This window comes from Dromiciops gliroides, chromosome 1 (assembly GCF_019393635.1).
Source record: "Dromiciops gliroides isolate mDroGli1 chromosome 1, mDroGli1.pri, whole genome shotgun sequence".
NCBI lineage: Eukaryota > Metazoa > Chordata > Mammalia > Microbiotheria > Microbiotheriidae > Dromiciops > Dromiciops gliroides.
Window position 1 is genome coordinate 750,443,758 of NC_057861.1, and position 20,352 is coordinate 750,464,109.

Below are 20,352 nucleotides of genomic sequence, written 5' to 3' on the forward strand. Positions count from 1 at the left end.
GTTCAGCTTCCAATGGGACAAGGCTGGTGAAGCTAGTGAATCTTCACTAAATTATGGGACTTAACCTTCTTTTTCTTCCTCCCCCCCTTTTTTTTTTTGAGGGGGGACTTAACTTTCAATCTGTTTTGGGATTTCTTTGATCCTATAGGATTCTCTGTAGTCTGGTGAAAAGTTCTTGGTAACTCCTTTCAAAGATGACATTTTCTTTAATTGCTACTGACGCCTCATATGCTGGTACAAAGTCAAGTTCATAACAGCCAGACATCATAAGCCAACTGTTTCTACACCCATTGGTGACAAATTGAAGATGCAGAAAAGGCACAGTTATGTGAAGGACCTGTGGTCACATTTTAACAAAGTTAACAAAAGCATTTGGTGTCACCTCAGATTCATAATGAGGGTTCAAGTGCCCTGAGACTGAGCTTAGGAAAAGTGGGGGGTTTGGGGTCCCTTCTTATGTCCCCATTGAAACAACCCCCTTTTGCCAAACTGCTGAAAAGGTGGCCTTTGCACAGTGACTTTCACTCCTGAATACTTGACCTGTGTATCTCAGGAACAGGTGTATTGGTAAGCAGAATTCACAACTCCAACATGAGGCTTTTCCTGGTCTCCCCAATTTCTAATGCTCCTACTTCCCAACCCACTATGGAATTATTTGGTGTAGGTTTTGTATTTATTTGTCTTGTGCATGCTATTTTTGCCTTGGTAGAATGTTAGTTCTTCAGTGCCCACGCCTGTGCCTGGCATATAGTAGGCACCACACTTGTGTGGTGATAGAGACCATCTCTTCAGCTCCCACACAGTTGGGAAGATGATTCCCAGATCTCTAGATCCAACCCTACTCTCTCTCCTGGGCTCCAGGCCTACATGACCAACTATCATTTGGACATGTCCAACTGGAAGGCATAGGCCTCTCAACTCAACATGCCCCAAACAGAACTCATTGCTGCCCCCTTCCCCATCCCCCTTTCTTCTCATCCATGGCCATTAAGGATACCACTATCTTCCTAGTCAATTAGGCTCACTATCACAGTGTCATCCTCCATTACTGATTCGCCCTAGCACCACATACCCAATCTGTTGCCAAATATTATTTCTACCTTTACAACGTCTTGTATACCTTGGTCTCTTCTCCTCTGATACTGCCCCCACCACCTCCTCAGGCCTAGACAATACAGCAACCCATTGGTGGCCTCTTTTTACTCTGGCCCATCATTCACTAGCTGCCAAAATGATTATCTCAAAGAAAGGGTCAGCCATGTCACTCCCTCCACCCCCCCCCACCCCACTCAATAAATCCTAGTAACTCCCCATTATGTTTGGGATCAAATATAGAATCCTTGGTTTGGCCTTGAAGGCTCTTCAAAGCTTGACTTCTTCCTGCTTTTGTGTTTTTATGCTTTATTCCCTTTCATAAATGCTTTAAGTCTGCAGTACCAATCTCCTTACTGTTCCCTGTATAAGACTCACCCTGTAGCCACTCCATGCCTTTTCACTGGCTTGTTCCTCAAGCCTGAAATTCTCGTCCTCCTCATCTTCCCCCAGTAGTTTCGCAGGTTTCCTTCCAAAACTAGCTGACATCCCCCACTTCTGCAAGAAGCCTCACTTGGTACATGACCCTCTGAGAGGGCTTGCCATCGACCCTCCCTATAGGTTGTATGGACTCAGTTACAAGTTGACTCTGTCTTAGACTGTAAGCACCTTGAGGGCAGAGACTGTCTTTTGCCTCTTTTTTGCATCCCAAGCACTTAGCACAGGGTCTGGCACAGAGTTGGTGCTTAATAAATGTTTGTTGATGGATTGGTTGAACCCAACAGCATGAAATGTATCTCCGAGGTTATGTGGGAGAGGACTTGTTATTTGGCATCACTGTGCTGCTCTTGGAATTAGGAGATCTGGATTCAAACACTTTCCGGATACAGGACCTTGTATAACTCAGTTTACTTCTCGGAGCCTCAGTTTTCTTATCTGGACAGTGGGGACAATAATAACTTCTTTCTTTGGTGGTTGTAAGAACAGAGACTTAGAGCTACAAGGGACCTTAGAGGCCATTCTATGTCTGCAATTGCTTCTTAGGTTTTGTGGTTATCATATAGAAATGCTGTGTATCTGGGGAAGTTTATCTTGTGGGCACAACCTTGTTGAAGCTACTGCTTCTCTCAGCTAGTTTCTTTGAAGATTCCCTAGGTTTTTCTAAGTAAACCAAAATGTCATTGGCAAATAGGGATATTTTTGCCTCTTTTTCATCTCTTTAATTTCTTACTCCTGTTCTACTGCTATTACAAGCATTTCCAGAATGGTATCCAAGAACAGTGTGGAGAGTCAACATCCTGGCTTTCCTCCTATATTTATGGAGAAAGTTTCTGGTTTGTCTTCATTGTGTAAGATGAATACGTTTGGCTTTAGGCAGATACTTTTAAATGCTGTTTTTCAAAGCTCTGTCCTGTTTAATTTATGCTGTTCTCATTCCCAATAAAGTTCTATCTAGTCATTCACTGAATATCAGAGTTAGTAGGAACCTCCAGGACCATCTCCACCAACCTGGGACTGAGCAAGATTCGTGTCTCTATCACTAAAAAGGGTCACTTTGGAAGAGACAGGCTTTGGAAGAAGGCATCCATTGTTTGGGAATACCCTACCTTCCTGACAACCTGTTTTGCTCTTTTTTCCTTATGTCAAACCTAAATCTATTTTTCTCCTATTTCATCCAGTTGCTTAATATGCATTTATTAAGCACATGTTGTATGCTGGACACTGTGCTGTTATGGATACAAAGAAAAGTAAAAGATGGTTCTTGTCCTTGAGGAACTCACAGTCTAATGGGGGAGACAATGGAGCAGCTAGGGTTAAGTGAGACATGGAGAAATAGAATCAACAGACAGAAGGAAGATGCCCACATTAAAAAGGGTCAGGAAAGGCTTTTTATAGAAGGCAGGATTGAGCTGGGACTTAAAGGAAGTCATCCCTTAATCCTTGTTCTGCCCTCTAGACCAGAGAAGAACGGATGGGATTTCTCTTCCACACCACAGAACTTTAAATTCCTTCAGAAGTCCTCCCCTCCCCTGCCAGGACTAAACCTCTCCGATCTCTTTAATGGACTGTGGCCCTCACACCATCCCTGGTGTCCTCTCCTAAATGTGTTGTGAAGCACTCAGCGCCGTGCCTGATAAACAGTAGGCACTTTAATAAATGTTTGTAGACTTGGCTTCTGAACGTGTCGAGAAACACCTGGGTTGGAATGGACCTTGAGTTACAATAATCTGAGATCAAATCCATTCTTAGATACTGATTAGCTATGTGACCCTGAGCAGGTCATTCTAACCCTCTGACGACATCAATCACTGTTTCTTCATGGATAAAAATGGGGGAAATAATAACACCCATATCACAAGGGTGTTGTGAAGATCAAATTAGATTATTCATGCAAAATCCTCTGCAAAACTTCAAGTACTTGGTCAACAAAGACTATTATGATCGACAACTTTTCCAGCTGTCAATATCTTTCCTAAAACATGTCTAGAACAGAACAAACTACTTAAGATGTTGTCTCACCAGGACAAAGGATGGCCTCCTTCCTGACAGTGTTCCTCTCTTGATGTTGGACTAGGGTAGCAACAATTTCATTGGATACCATGTTGCTCTTGGCTGTGGATTCGTGTTGAGTTTATGGTCCACTGAAATCCTCAGATCTTTTTCACTTGAGCTGCTCTTCAGATCCACCCTGCCCTTCCTGAACATTTAATGTTGATATTTTTTTAAACTAACTATAGAACTTTACATTTATCCCTCATAATTTCCATCTCATTAAATTCTGTTTCTCATTTGAGCCTTTAGAGATCTTTTTGGACAGTCTCATCTATCATGACAGCTCTCTTTTCCCACTTCATAACATCTGCAAATTTGGCAAGAATGTCTTCCATGCCTTCATCCAAGTCGGTGATAAAAATGTTAAGCAGACAGGGCCAAACCTAGATCTCTGGGGCCCTTTACCAGAGACATCCCTCCAAATGACAATAAAGCCAGTGACCACTCTTTGGGTCTGCCATTCTCCCATTTCCTAATCTACTTGGTAGTATTGATGTCTGCCCCACATTTCTCTACCTTTTCAGCAAAGGTAGGATGAGGCAGTCTATTAAATGACTTGGGGAAGTCCAGGTTTAATATGTCGTTATTTCTTAGATTTGACCAGTCTGGTTGCTTGCTTAAAGAAAGAGAGTGTCCTTTGTGTGGCATGATGTATTCCTGATTAAGTCATGCTGGCTTTTAATGATTGCTGTTTCCTTTTTGAAATGTTCACAAATCACACTTTTAATTATGTGTTATATACTTTTTCTGGAAGTAGAAAAGAAAGTCAGTGGCATGTCAGTGGCAGACTCTACTGTCATCCCTTTGTGGAAAATCAGGAAATTTGTCCTTAAATCTTGTAGCTCAGGCCCTGTTATTTATGATCTTCCAAAGATTCCTAACCCCAGATCAATAATCATAACAGCTAGTTCTTTCTGAATGTTGGGGTGTAATGGATCCAGGTCCTGGGAAACAGAACTCTTTGGAAAATGTGGGTATTCTCTGAACATCTGTCTCATTTCTGGTTTTGACTCCCTGTTAACTTTTTTGGTTCCATCTTTCTCATTCAAAAGATGGTAATTCTCTTTACAATTGAAAACAGAGGAAAATAATCACTGTTGTTCATTAGCATCACCCCACCCACTCAGTTCCCCATCTGTAAGATGAGCTGGAGAAGGAAATGGCAAACCACTCCAGTGTCTTTGCCAAGAAAACCCCAAATGGGGTCACAAAGAGTCGGATCTGACTGAAAAGACCGAAGAACAAAACACCCACTCACAGCAGTGGTCTTATCGCTTCTGTGGTGCTCATCCTGGCCTCTCTCCCCTTATCCCCTTTTAGGATTACTAAAAAGCAAAATTCTTTTATTGACCCGAGTGTTCCTCTCCAGGCCCACCTCGTACTTCCTATACTCTTTCCTAGAGGACTGTGGTTCTTTTTTCCAATTCACCTTAGATTCTATGTCTTTGTTTCTGTATTCTATGCACATATATCCTGAATCCTTTGTCTTTTCATTTTTATTTCTTTAATAAACATTTTTATTTAACGTGTTGAGTTTCAAATTCTATCTCTCCTTCCCTCCCCCCTCCCTGAGGTGGTAAACTATCAGATATAGGTTATACATGTGCAGTTATGTAAAACTTTGCCCTATTAATCATTTTGTACAAGTAGACTAGAATAAAAGAAAAAAGTGAAAGAAAGAAAGTGAAAAACAGCATGCTTCAGTCTGTGCTCAATCAATATCAATTCTTTCTTTGGAGTTGGATAGTATGCTTCATCATTAGTCCTTTGGAACTGTCTTGGATCATTGCTTTGCTGATAATAGTTAAATCATTTATGATTCTTCATCAAACAACATTGCTGTCACTATGCACAATGTTCTCCTGGTTCTGCTCACTTCACTCTACATTGCTTCATATAAGTCTTTTCATGCCTTTCTGAAATCATCCTGTTTGTCATTTCTTATAGCACAATAATATTCCATCACTATTATATCCCACATCTTGTTTAGCCATTCCCCAATTGATGGGCATTCCTTTGATTTCCAATTCTTAGCCACCACAAAAGAGCTGCTATACATATTGTTGTACAGATAGGTCTTTTTTCTCTTCTTTTGGATATCTTTGGGATATAAACCTAGCATTAGTATTGCTGGATCAAAGGGTATGAACAGTTTTATATCCCTTTGGGAATAGTTCCAAATTGCTCTCCAGAATGGTTAGATCAATTCACATCTCCACCAACAGGGGGTTAGCATCCCAGTTTTCTCACACACCCTCCAACATCCAACATTTTCCTTTTTTGCTATATTTGCCACTCTGATAGGTGTGAGGTGGTACCTCAGAGTTGTTTTAATTTGCATTTCTCTGATCAATAGTGATTTAGAGCATTTTTCTTTCTTTTTTCTTTTTTTGTGGGGCAATGAGGGTTAAGTGACTTGCCCAGGGTCACGCAGCTAGTTAGTGTCAAGTGTCTGAGGCCAGATTTGAACTCAGGTCCTCCTGAATCCAGGGCTTGTGCTTTATCCATTACGCCACCTAGCTGCCCCATTCATGTCCTTTGACCACTTATCAATTGGGGAATGACTTGTATTTTTATAAATTTGACTTAGTCCTCTCTATATATGAGAGATGAGGCCTTTATCAGAAATACTTGTTACAAAAATTCTTTCCCGGTTTCTGCTTTCCTTATAATTTTGGTTGCATTGGTTTTGCTTATGCAAAAGCTTTTTAGTTTTATATTTTGTAATGCTCTCTATATCTTCTTTGCTCATAAATTCTTCTTGTCCATAAATTTGGCAGATAAACTATTCCATGCTCTTTTAATTTGCTTATGGTATCACCCTTTATGTATAAATCGTATATCCATTTTGACTTATATGGTGTGAGATGTTGGTCTATGCCTAGTTTCTGTCATACTGTTTTCCTGTTTTCCCAGCAGTTTTTGCCACATGAGTTTTTGTTCCAAAAGCTTGGATCTTTGGGTTTATCATATACTAGATTACTATAGTGATTTTCTATAGTGAAATTCATACCTATTCTATTCCAATGGTCTACCTCTCTATTTCTCAGCCAGTACCAGATTGTTTTGATAATTACTGCTTTGTAGTACAGTTTGAGATCTGGTACTGCTAGACTCCCTCCCTTCACATTTTTTTTTTCATTGATTTCCTTGATATCCTTGAGCTTTTGTTCTTCCAGATGAATTTTGTTGTGATTTTCTGAATCCTTTGTTGATGAGCAACCTGGGCAACCACAGTTGACCCTTTAGACAATCCTCCTTTTTTAGGCTGATGACACAGCTTTTCCCTTCATGCACTTGAGGTTCCAGTCACACTGGTTTATCTGCTGTTCTTCACATAAAACTTTGTACCTCCTGCCTTTGTTTTCACAGGCCGTCCCCCATGCCTTGAATGCATATTTCATTATTTCTGTTTCCTACAATCCCTTGCTTCCTTTGAAGGTGCTTAAGCATCTTTTTCATGCACAAAACCGGGCACATATTCAAGGCACACTTAATAAATTCTGTGTTTGATTGATTGGGTCATTGAAGGAAGTTGTATTAATATTAACTCATTCTGATTTTGGCTGAGACTGAATTCTAGCAGAAGCTTGGTTAGTCAGAGTCTCCTGTCAGTTTTATGACTTGATCAATACCACCCCTCTGGTCTGAGCTTGAAACCTGCTTCCTGACCTCCACTAACATTCTCTCCTTCTCTGCACTGTCTCCATTCTTAGAGCATCGGTAACATTTAATCAGGACTCATTCTTGAGCTTTGCCTTTTTCTATCAGCCTATTAAATGCCATCTTGATCCATATCAACGGACTTCATTTTCAACCAACCTATTCCAGAGCCAAATTCCAAACATGCATTCTACAGTTCAGTCATGTGGACAGAAATTTGTTGTATGCTTACAAGTGGTCTTTAAAAGATGGACTTGGGGACAATATCCCAAATTGTAATATTGTTGACATAAATACTGCCAGGCAGTATGGTATCGATAGTGAGTGAAGTGCTAGGCTTGGGTATCAGGAACACCCCTGTTCACATCCTGACTGGCACTGATTGAGCAGTGTTCTACAGGGGAAAGAACCCTGACTCTGGGTCAGAGGACCTGGCTTCAGATCCTGTTTCTGATGTATGTGACCTGGCAGAGTTGTATAACCTCCATGGGCCTCAGTTTCTTCATCTGTAAAAGTAGGATAGTTGGGCCAACTGGCCTCTGAACTCCCTTCCAGTTCTAGACCCAGGCTCTTTTGATCCTTAAGTAAATCACACTCATTCTCTGTGAGTTAGTTTCTCTGTCTGTGAAATGCAGAAAATGAATCCTGCTTGAGTAACTCCCTTAAAAGGGCGTTTATTCTGAGGTTCAGGTGGAGTAATATCCTTAGAGAGTCCACTCTGCAAATTATAAAATGTCACATAAACGACAGTGGTCATCACCATCACCACCACCACCATCAGCAGCAGCAGTAATAGTCACCATCATTGTTGTCATCATCTTTTCCCCTTTTCCTGAGATACAATTTCTGTTTGACTTGCTTTGTAAATTTGGTCCTCAGTGCTATATGACAAGTCTAGGCAAATTTCGGTGCCTAATTAGAATTTCATCATTTCCATGATCATAAAAATATAACAGACCCTTTTAAAAACAAATATCCCAGATAGCATGCATAGAGCACTGAAAGATTTTTCAAAAGACTTTACAGGAAGACTTATCTTCTTGAGTTCAAATCTAGACTCAAATATTAGCTGGGTGACCATGAACAAGTCACTTCACTCTGTTTGCCTCAGTTTCCTAATCCGTAAAATAAGCTGGAGAAGAAAACGGCAAACCATGCCAGTATCTTTGCCAAGAAAACTCCAAATGGGATCATGAAGGGTCAGACATTGAAATGATTCAGTAACAACAACAAATTATAAATAGTATCTCATTTGAGCCTCACAACCCTGGGAGGTAGGTGCTATTATTATCCTTAATTTACAGATGTGGAAACTGAGGCAAACAGATGTTATGACTTGCCTAGATTCACCCACCCAGGTTCATCAGCTCAGGTCTTCCTAACTCCAAGTCCAGAATTCTATATCCTGAGCCACCTATCTGCCATATGTGCATGTATATAGGTGTGTGTGTATGTTTGTATGTAGAATGTTTATATATATAATACATACATACATATGCATGCACATATATACATGGTATGTGTGAATATATAGAAAGATATTCAAATCTCCATGTAGCTGTCTCTTCTAATATAGATATTCTATATAGAATATAGATATTCTAATATACAGATATAAATCTTTATGGAGGAACATATTGTGACATAGCAATATTAGGTTAGCATATCTATTAGAGGACTAAGTCTAATATAGATATATTAAAATATTTCTGTGTAGAGATGTGTGTACCTCTATAGGTCTCTTTGCTCACATAGGTATATTCTAATATTGCTCCTCCCCATCCCCCTTTCTTTGTGTCCTCATGGCTTAACACAGTACCTGGAATGTAATGTATTTAATTTTTTTTAACTGACTAATATATATCCTAATTCTGCTTTCAGGTCTCTATTTATAATATGCTTGTGTTCCAAGAATCCATCCTATTTGGGGTCTGCTGAACATAGTGTTTCTCTCCGTTTTCACTAACAGGACACAAAGATCGCTTCACTGGAGCGGAACATCCGGGACCTGGAGGATGAGATCCAGATGCTCAAAGCCAATGGGGTCCTGAACACGGAGGAGCGTGAAGAAGAGATCAAGCAAGTGGAGGTTTACAAGAGCCATTCCAAGTTCATGAAGAACAAGGTAAGCTCTGAGGCTGGGGGCCTGTGGTTCCTGCCCTGGGGGGGGGGGGCTGAACCACCCAGGAAAGTGGGGTGGGGACTTTGAAAAGTGAGGTTCCCACATTGATGGTCATTTGTAGAGTTCAGTGGCCACTAAGTAGTGAGTGGGGCATCTGCTGGCTCAGTGGGCAGAGTATCTGGGTTCAAATCCCACCTCCATGTGGGCAATGACCTCAACCTTGTGGGCGTTGGTTTCCTCAAATGTAAAATGAAGGGGAGGGGGCTCTGAGGCATTTTCCAGCTCCAGATCTATGGTTTTATGATTCTTCTGAAACATTTAGAGGGCATGAGCAACACAGAGGCTTAGATTTCTTTTTTTTTGTTGTTGAGGCAATGGGGGTTAAGTGACTTGCCCAGGGTCACACAGCTAGTAAGTGTCAAGTATCTGAGGCTGGATTTGAACTCAGGAGCTTCTGAATTCAAGGCCAGTGCTTTATCCATTGCGCCACCTAGCTGCCCCGAGGCTTAGATTTCAAGTCACTGGAGGGAAATATTTTAATTTCTACTTTATGAGTGTCATGCTTTTAATTGTTAGTTCCCTTATGTTTCTATCTGGCTGCAAGGTTGCTCAGTGGTTAGAGCACTGGGCCTGGAATCAGGAAGACCTGAATTCAAATCCAGCTTCAGATACTAACTGTATGACCCTGGACAACTCACTTAACCCTGTTTGCCTCAGTTTCCTCATCTGGAAGATGAGAAGGAAATGGCAAACCCCTTCAGCATCTTTGCCTCCAATTGGAGTCACAGAGAGTCTGACATGACTGAAATGACTGAACAGCAACAAATGTTTCCATAAGTAATGTGACATAATAATTATAACCAGTATTTACAAAGTGTTGTAAGCATTATAATATGTAGCATATTTATATGTGTATGTGTGTGTGTGTGTGTGTGTGTGTGTGTGTGTGTGTACATATACACATGCCCATATAATATGTACATGTTGGATACCAACTTGGCCTCAAAGTCAGGAAGACCTGGGTTCAAGTTTTGCTACTGGAACATCCTGGCTGTGTGACCCTGGGCAAGTCACATAATCTTTTAATGCCTTAGGCAACTCTAAGATCCCAAGTTATGGATTAGTCACCAATTGACATTGGAAGGTCCACCCAGTTTTCTTGGTTCTTTCCTCTTGACTCTCTTTTATTCTGGATTTTTCAAGGATGCCAAGAAGGCCCTTCCCTCTAAGCACCATTTTTCTTTGATTTCACAGTGGTCACTTCATCTCTTTCTGATGCTCTTTGTTTTTGGCTGTTGCTATGGAATAGACCAATGGGGATAGGAGCTTCACACTTTTTTTTTTTTAAAGCCTTCCATCTCCTCCCTTCCCTGTCGCTTCTGTCTTTCATTTCTTCTTGTGTCCCCTTTGTTCCCCTCTTCCCTCTTCCTCCCCCCACCTTCTTTTTAGTCTTTCTCCTCTCCTGGCTATGATAGGTCAGGCCTGCTTCATTTCTTCTACATTTAGTTTTGTTTTTTTCATCTGTTTCATTGGGGGGAATCTTGAATAGATCTTTGGGCTATTTTCATTCTTTTTTAAAGTGTCTCTCTGTCTCAAGGGTATTTCTTCTTAAAACTAAAACCCCTGCAGGACAATAAGCTTTGATTGCATCTGTGTTCTTGTTCCAGGTTTAAATCCTATTTATTTCTTTATAAGGGAGTGAGTGTTCGACTAGTGGTTTTCTGTGAGGAAGCTGTAGGGGAGCAGGAGGGATTTCTTTTACCAGTCAAAAATAAAGACAGCTGGAAAGCAGCGGTCAGCGGCTTCCCCCCTTTGTACACTGTGGGTTTCTTCCCAATGTCACAGCATCATGGGTCTGGAGCCAACCTCTGAGGTATTGCGTCTGAGGCTGTTCCTTTTTGGTGGAAGAGCCCATCCAGCCAAGCTCTAACAGGTAGGGAGCGGGATTCAACTCTGCTTCCAAATGTGGCACTCGCATGGGAATATGGACCCAGGATCATGGATTCAGGGCTGGCAGGAACTCAGAGATTTGGTAGCCCAATGCCTTTACTGTATAGCCATGGAAACTGAAGCCTAGAGAGTTGAACTGATTTGTCCATAGTGTGAAGCAGTAGGAATGGGTTTGGAACTCAGGTGAGAGGCTCATAGACCTGGAGGTTATAGGGACTCTAGGAAACATCTACTCCCTAACTCTCTTTTTACAGTTGAGGAAACTGAGGCACAGAAAGGTTACATGTCTTGCTCAGTGTCATGCTGTTACTTAGAGGTGGGCTTTGGGGAGTTACAGAAAGTCTCCAGGGCCAATGTCTTTATGCTGCCACCTTTTCCCCACCCCTGAATGGAGATTTCAGGTGATTTAAGAGATCTGGCTGTTTGGCTGTGTAGATGAACCTGGCACCCAACAAGGAGAAATTTCTGAAGGATTCCCTTGCCACTTTGGGGTCTGACAAAGGAAGGGATCTATTTCCCTAAATAGCTCATCTTTCCTGGCTCTCTCTGGCTTCTGGGGTGCAATCAGAGGCATTTGAGGAGCTGAGTTTGCACAAGCTACTTCTCAGGGAGGAGACTCTGTCTGTCCAGGAGGGCCCAGAGATGATGGGAAGGTTATTAGCTGGCTGTGTCTGGCGGGGAATCTCTGATCACTTCTTAGATACTGGGATCCCACCCCGAGGGCAGCCCTGAGTCCTCACATCTCTCAGCACCCTGTTCATCAACTTGCCATTAACGATGTCACCAGAAGATACTAATTCTGCCACTCATCATGATGTCTATCAATGGAGAGGCCACATTGGTCTGACCATCAGAGAGCCCAGGGTTAGCTCCTGGTGGATGGTCAGACAAGGCTCTTTGTATGCCAGAGACTGATGTGCCCTGAGGCTTTCAAAGAACAAAAGATTATTTAGTGAAAGGTTTTATTAGGACCGAAGTAAAAGACAAATTGATTAAGGACAAAAGACAAACATGGGCACTACCATGGGTAATTAGAATGCCTCTTGCCACTGTGAACTTCACTTCTTTCATGAGGCAGAATTAACCTAATCCATTTCCTCCACCTGATGTCCATCACTGCTATTAGGACTAATTTACTACAGGCTCTTCTCCAGTGGAAAGCAACACGGGGAAGCAGATGGCTGGGTTTGGAATCCAAGGACCTGGGTGTAAATTCTGACTTGGTCACTGTTTCTGTGACCTTGGATAAGTTCCTTAACCTCCCTGGGCCTTGGAAGGAATCAGGGGTTCTTAACTCTTGTTTCTTTCATGGACCTGTGGTCTGGTGATGCTTACGGGCCTTTTCTCAGGTGAATGTAATCTAGATGCATAAAATAAAGTACGTGTCAATAAAATAAAATATATCACAATAGAAACCAATTATTTAAAAAGAGTTGCGGATGTGTATGTGTACACATAAACACACATTGAAATATGTGCACACGTTATGTACCTTGCATTTAGATGACATAAATGTGGTTTTAAGATGTGCACGTATGTTTATGTCTAATAGACAATCTATTTGTGTACATACATAAACATACTAAAAGATATGTATATGTGTATATGTGCCCATGTACACTCATATGCATGTGTAGATATACATCAATAGACCGCTCAAGGACCTTACATTTGAACGGGGGCAAACAACACATATACTGGCCAGGAATGAGGGGTGGACTGACTGACATGCCCTGGCCAGGAGCAGGAATAGTTTGGACCGGTTGGGGTGTATGTAAAGGGCATTAGGGCAGGAAGTGGCTGGATCCATTGGTTGAGTGAAGCCCTCCCCATCAGAGCAGCTTAGGGCACCACCAGGGTCTCTGGCCCCCATGAGTAGCTCCAGGTGGATGCAGGATAATCACAGGTGGGTGGTCCTCCTAATGGCTCCCAGCTCTTCCCAGGCATGCTTTCCCTTTGGAGGATTCAGAGACGTAGTGCATGGGTGAGCACAGTTCTGTTGATTCTAGACACTATAGCCAAGACCTAAATGCTTAATGATCCTAAGTTGTCTTCTGAATACTATTTCATTGATCTGAATGGAATATCTACAGATAATTCCATGTTTGAGGGCATAGCTTCCCCGCTGCCCAGACTGCAAGGTGTTGATTTTTACTCCATTCATCCAAATTTTCTGGCTAACTTGATTGTTTCTGTAATTAAACCTATAATCCCGGTTCCATGATGTTATATTTGAACTCTAGCACACGGCAAATGGAAACCATCTCTGTAAGTGCACAGGGCACTTGGAAATGCTATCTAAAAACTAAGAGAACAGCAGTCACAGAATTTTTGAATTAGGAAGGCCTCAAGTCCTCAAGGCCAACCTTGCTTGCTGTTTATGATAGACTGTGAGATCGAAGTTGAGACACACATGAAATAAGGGAAAACTGCATGAATGTCATCAATAGCAATTCTTTGGCATGGTAAAAATAAGATTAGTTTTGGATTGACTTATAACTGGTGAGACATGAAAAAAATGGCTATAAAGAATGAAAGGCAACCTTGTATCACTAATTTTCCATCTCATGTGTGTGTATACATATATATGTGTATATATATATGTATATGTATATGTGTGTATATATAAATATGTATTAATAGGCCACTAGATGGCACCACAGTAGACAGAATGCTAGGCTTGGAGTCAAGAAATCCTGGGTTCAGGGGCAGCTAGATGGCGAAGTGGATAGAGCACCAGCCCTGGAGTCAGGAGTACCTGAGTTCAAATCTGTCCTCAGACACTTACTAGCTGTGTGACCCTGGGCAAGTCACTTAACCCCAATTGCCTCACCAAAAAAAAAAAAAAAGAAGTCCTGGGTTCAAATCCAGCCTCAGACACTTCCTAGATGTGTGACCCTGAGCAAGTCACTTAGACTCTTATTGTTTCAGGCACCTGTGTGCATTGCTAGAGGGAGTTTCTTTATTGGGGGTTCACTTTATAAATGACATCATAGATCTGTTAAAAAAACTCAACATATACATGTATACACATGTTCAGTTGTTTCGGTTGTGTCTAATACTGTGTGATCCCATTTGGAGTTTTCTTAGAAAAGATAATGGACTGGTTTGCCATTTCCTTCTCCAGCTCATTTTACAGATGAGGAAACTGATGAGGCCAACAGGGTTAAGTGACTTGCCCAAGGTCACCCAGCTAGTCAGTATCTGAGGCTGGATTTTAATTCAGATCTTCCTGACTCCAGGCCCACTGCTCTATCCACTGCACCACCTAACTGCTTTTTATGTTTACATACATGAATATAATTAATATAGAAAAAAAAGGAACTTAAGTTTGGAGTGTCTGACTATTCCTATCTCTGGGTTCATGGGTGAATATAAGTGACCAAGAAGCAGTGTGCTTTAGATAAATGGACACTGGATTGGGAGCCAAGATCCTAGATGATTTGTCCTAATTATGTCACCAGTTAGCTGTATGACCTTGGGTACGTCATTTATGAGCCTGTTTCCTTCTCTATAAAATGAGGGCTTGGCATGTCTAAATTTTCACTTTAAGCCTGGATGTATTTTGGTTCGTGGGGACTACCAAGATGACAGTGTTCATCACTAGTGGCAGTAAGGAAATGAAATCCTTTTGGCCAGTATGAGCCAAGGGAAGGGTTAGGGGAAACAGCAGCTTTAGAGGTGAAAAAACAATTGCAGGGATGTGAAGACGTGGCCAAGGATCCAGGCACACATATCCCAGGATGCCAAACGTGGTCTGTTGGCGATGCATCTTTGTGTGCTCAAATAGGCTTTGTATATTCATCGATAATTTTATATATCTATCTTCTGACTTATCTACCTAACATCTCTCTATTCTCTCTCTCTGTCTTTCCCCCCTCCATCCATCTTTCTGTTCTTTTTTCTCTCTTCCTCTCTTCTCCTCCTTTCTCACTGCTTTTATCCCCTTCTTCTCTTCTTCCCTCTTATCTTTCTCTCTGTCTCCCTTTATTTCTTTCCCTTCCCCTCTCTTTCTTCCTCCCTCTCTCCTCTCCCCCCCCCCCCCCCCCCCCCGCTCTGTCTCTCTGTCTCTTTCAATATACTTTAGAAACACAAGCTTGCAAACCCCTGGTAGGATAATTCATAACCAGATAGGTCTATTCCTATTTTTAAATGTAAATGTTTGATGGAGTTGGAATTCAACAATATAATCTAAAAGAGAGATGATGATAAGTGTGGGTTACACTCAGAATCATCCTTAATAACATTTATATAGTACCTACTATATGCCAGGCACTGTGCTTAAGCACTTAAAATTTTTTCATTTAATCCTTACAACAACCTTGGGTGATAGCTGCCATTATTATCCCTTTTTATGCTGAAGAAACCAAGGCAGACAGAGGTTAAGTGACTTGGTCAAGGTCACCCAACTAATATGTGTTTGGGGATGAATTTGAAATCAGGTCATCCTGACTCCAGGCCAGGTATTCTACATACCGTCTCACCCAGCTGCCTCATTAGTCCTTTGAGAATATAATGTACCATACAAATAATTACGTTGGGGGAATCTAACTCACCTCGTCCTGAAGAAGGCTTTGTTCATGGCCTCACTCATTCTTCTCCTCCTGGCCCTTGTAGCAGAGGAGTCTCACCTCCATCGTTTTTCTCCAGCGTCTGGCAGCAATGCCACTCAGCTGCCTTTGATGCTCGGCCCTTTTCATTCAAGCACATTTTCTCACTAGCCTCTGACAGATTGGGAGCCCCCTAGGCTAGCCCAGGCTCCGCAATCATCAGCATCCCTTCCCTGAGATGTGGGGCTGAATCAGGGATGACGAAGAAGCTGTTTTCTTTGGCGGGCTCGTCTCCCTTGGGGCGCTAGAGGTGTCACAGACAGAGCTGTGGGAAGACCCTTCAGGAGAGATGAAGTGGGTGTGAGGCTTGCACGGCCCCCTCTGAAACAGGTGATGTCATTCCGACTGGCCTTCAGCTCCGTCCTTTCCTTGTCTTTCCCAGTCTTGACTGCCGGCCTGCATTTCTGATTATATCATTTACCATTTTTATTGAGTTACTGCTATAGGGAGGAATGTCTCCCCCCTCCCACCAAGGATATTGCATTTCTCTTAAAAAGATTCTTTGTCCCCTTCCCCCACTGACCTTCTCTTCCACCATCATTGCCACAGGGGCCTAGGATTATGATGGGAAGGGATATCACAGGACATCTAACCCAACCTCTTTCTTATACAGATCAGGAAATTAGGGCCTAGGAAGGTGGTAGTGATTTGCCCAAGGTGAAATAGGTAGTGTCCAAAGTAGGATTTGAATCCAGATCTTCTGTCTCTAGATTGTGTTCTTTCTAGTCTACCACTTTTGTTGTTGAGTCATTTCAGTCGATGTCGATTCTTTGTGACCCAATTAGGGGCTTTCTTGCCGAGAAAACTGAAGTGGCTTGCCATTACCTTCTCTGGCTCATTTTACAGATGAGGAAACTGGGGCAAACAGGGTTAAGTGACTTGCCCAGGGTCACACAGCTAGGAAGTGTCTGAGGCTGGATTTGAATTTAGATGCTCCTGACTCCAATACTGATGCTGCAACCACTGTGCTACCTGGCTGCCCTGAGGATATCCATTTTAAGGAGCAGATGGAAGCTGACAGCTTTCTAATTTCCTGTGGTGTGCTTGTTATCTTCATCCTGGGTTTCTGTATCCTGTCTTACACTCCGTGTATCTCTGTGTGTGACTATTCCACGATAATCTGTAAGATGCTACATACAAATCTGCACCAGTGGTTTGTCAGCCTGAGTTTGAATCCCGCATTCAGTCTTTATTCAGTGTGACTCCATGAAGGTCTCTTTACTTTTCTGAAGTGGGGAAGACTTTGTTAAACACTTAGTGAAACCATCTGATGCTGGTACCTACAGCAAGCATCCAATTAGTCAAGTGGTCATTTATTCACAGGGTCATAGATTTTATCAGGCTTTTCTGAGTGAGGGAAATGAGGCTCAGGAAAGTTAAATGACTCACCCAAGGTCACCAGAAATCTCTTAGGCTGTCTGCCGAGTGTTTGGGTGTAATGGGGCAGTTTCCAGGGTGCCAAGGGAAGGAGGAGGAGGAATTTGGGGATCCCCTTGGGCAGGGTGCTAGTTCTGTGGGGGAGTGGAGGCTCCATCCAGCTTCCCTCTTCCCGGCAGCGCCCGTGGTGAAAGACACCCCCCTAAGCTGCTGCTACCTGACTGGCCCAGGGAGGGATGGCACCAGGCCCTCAGGGATATTCCCCTCCCGCTTCTTACAGGAGCATTTTGTCATTTCAGGTGGATCAGTTGAAACAGGAATTCTCCAAGAAGGAGTCAGAACTTCTTGCCTTACAGACCAAGCTTGAAACCCTCAGCAACCAGAATTCCGATTGCAAGCAGCATATCGAGGTGCTCAAAGAGTCGCTGACTGCCAAAGAGCAGCGGGCAGCCATCCTGCAGACAGAGGTAAGGGCTGTCATCCGGCAGAGGCTGGGTGGGATGGGCTGCCTGGCCTGCCACCCACCTGGCGCTCCACATCTGTGTCTCCTCGGTACCGGTGAAGCATCATGAGGCAGTGTGGTAGAGGGAGGGAGGAATCGTGGCTCTGGGGTCCGAGGACTTGGTCTCGAATCTTGCTTTGGACACACACTTTCTATGCTACGTGGGTAGAGTGCTGGACTCGGAGACAGGGAGACCCAAGTTCAAATCCTGCCTCAGACATTTACTAACTGGATGTCCCCGGGCAAGAAGCCCTTCACTCTACCTGCCTCCCAGGGTCATTATGAGGATCAAATGAGAAAAAAGGAATGTACACACCCACATACCCACAGTGTTTTACAAACCTTAAAGTGCTACATAATTGTTAGCTCTCTTTGTGGTTGGTAAGTCACAAGATCTTGCTGGGCCTCAGTTTCCTGAGCTGTAAAAACAAGGGGCTGGACTGGATATCCTTAGAGGTCCTTTCTATCTTTAAAGCTGAGATTAAATCTGGGCATTGCATGGTTAAGGAGGTGCTGGCCTCTGACCCTCGCTAATAGCCTAAGTGGCTGCTGCCTCTCAGTTTTCTCTTCTCTGAAATGGAGACAATAATACCTGCAGTGCACACTTCATGCAGATATTGCAAGGCTTAATGAGATGAAGCACATAAAGCCCTTTATGAACCTTAAAAATCTCCACTTAGAATTCCCTGGGAAGAGGTGGTGTGGCCTGATGGTAGTGAGTGAGTCAGCCTGGGCAATGCGGAGACCTGGATTCCAGTCTTGCCCCTGACATTCCTGAATCTCTCAACCTCTCCAGCCAAGAGGGATTCTCTGCCCGTGGGTCCCAGCTCGGTGGCTGGTCTGTATTCTTGCGGCTCCATAGAGGCAGAAGTGGAAAATCCTTCAGAGGTCATCTGGTTAACCCTCTGATTCTAATGGGTGAAGAAGCTGAGGCTGTTACACCACTTAGCCTGGGCCCCATCATTCCTAAGTATCAGAGGCCAATGAATAGGTGGGTCACTGGTCTGGGAATCAGAAAGAGCTGGGTTCAGATCCTGCCTCTGGCAGGCTTTGTGCTCCGCTGGAGGGGAAGACGGTGTCCTTGGATCCCGGGTGGAGCCATTACCTGCCCCTGGAAGGAAGCCTGTGTGCAAGTCGCCGTCATATACTGTCAGGGTTCTGGGATATCATTGGGAACCAAAGGGCAGCAGCAGCTAGTGGCTGGTGTGAACTGAAGACGGTCTCACTTGAAAAGGGACCGAGGGGATGCCCACCTGTTTCTAAGCTTTGGGGGCTCCCCTTTGTGCGACTTCAGCTTTAGCTTTTAGCAGCAGCTCCTCTGATGGGTATTTATAGCCAAAGTCTGTCCCGGTCACCTTTCTCTTCTCGGTGAGCTCCAGGGGCCACATAGAAGCTCCTGTGTGTCACATTCAAAGCCTTTCCTACCTTCCAGTCCTCTGCCAAGTAGCTTAGGTGACCCCTAAGGTCCTGCCTCTCTCTAAATCCTGTGGATGCTCCCAAGTGCGGGTCTACACCTTAAGCTCATTGATCAACACGGGAGCTGACATTTTGCTCACCCTCCCACTCTCAAAATGAAGTCAATTCCAGGCAATTCAAATCCCTTAGTACAAAATATCTCCATTGGCCTTAACAGCCCCTGAAATGGCAAGATTTTCTCTCCCATTTCTCTGCCTTGTCTTCTGTCTGGAGACCTAATACTGCATTTCATTTTTTTCTCTTTAAGATAAGAGATTAAAGATGTTCCAAGGGGATGCCCTTCTCACAGCAGGAGAGGCACCTGAGCCATCTGCTCCTGTGAATGGGCTGGGACTTCTGACCACTGAAGAGTGAGGGGGTGAAGCCACGGCCAGGGGGCTTGTGACATCCTAGGGACCCTCCTGTCTCAGGCTCCCACTGAGTCCTGAGGCTCCCATGTCTCTAAGTTTGGGGAGAGCACAAGTAAAGGGGAGCATGGAGGGAGGAGAGGGGAGAGAGGAGGTGAGGAAGAGACACTGAGGAACCCCAGCTCCCCCAGGCTTCTACCTTCACCCCATTCGTCAGCACAACATATTAAGCACCTACTGTTTACTAGTTGCTGTGCTAGGCTTTTCCTGCTCTGTGGAGCTTCTGTTCTAATGGAGGTTACAGTTTAAATAGATGACCAGGTAACTCATATTTTGTAACTAGATCTATGAGCTTACCTTTCCAAGCCAGTTTGTCAGGATCCTAGAGGGAGGGATGGGAAATTAATTCTGAAGTGAGAGTTTGGTACCAGACTGTAAAGGACTTTAAATGTTAGGAAATGGAGGGAGACTGAGGCAGCCTCGTGTCCAAGGTCTCATGTTCTCCCAATCACGGGCTGGGCGACAGTGCGGCTTTCTCCAGGACCTGGGAAGCCAGGCTCCACACTGCATGGCTTTCTGAGGGACCCCATCTCCTGATGATTAATGCTGAGGCGGAGCAGCCAAGTTCTCCCCATTAGTCTCTCTCTCTCTCCCCACATTGGTGTCTGTCTCTATCTGTCTCTCTGTCTCTGTCTCACTATCTCTCTCTCGCTGTCTCTC

The 20,352-nt window shown here is 43.4% G+C and overlaps 1 protein-coding gene across 10 annotated transcripts in view; it reads left to right on the forward strand.

Moving 5' to 3' along the window:
* Nucleotides 1–20,352, forward strand: part of ERC2 (ELKS/RAB6-interacting/CAST family member 2) — a 1,007,143-nt gene that overhangs the window by 280,808 nt on the left and 705,983 nt on the right. For all 10 annotated transcript variants that reach the window (XM_043976675.1, XM_043976679.1, XM_043976684.1 and 7 more), the window contains 2 exons: nt 9,218–9,373; nt 17,607–17,774. In XM_043976675.1, the coding sequence (XP_043832610.1) occupies nt 9,218–9,373; nt 17,607–17,774 (324 nt within the window). The remainder of the gene's footprint in view (nt 1–9,217; nt 9,374–17,606; nt 17,775–20,352) is intronic.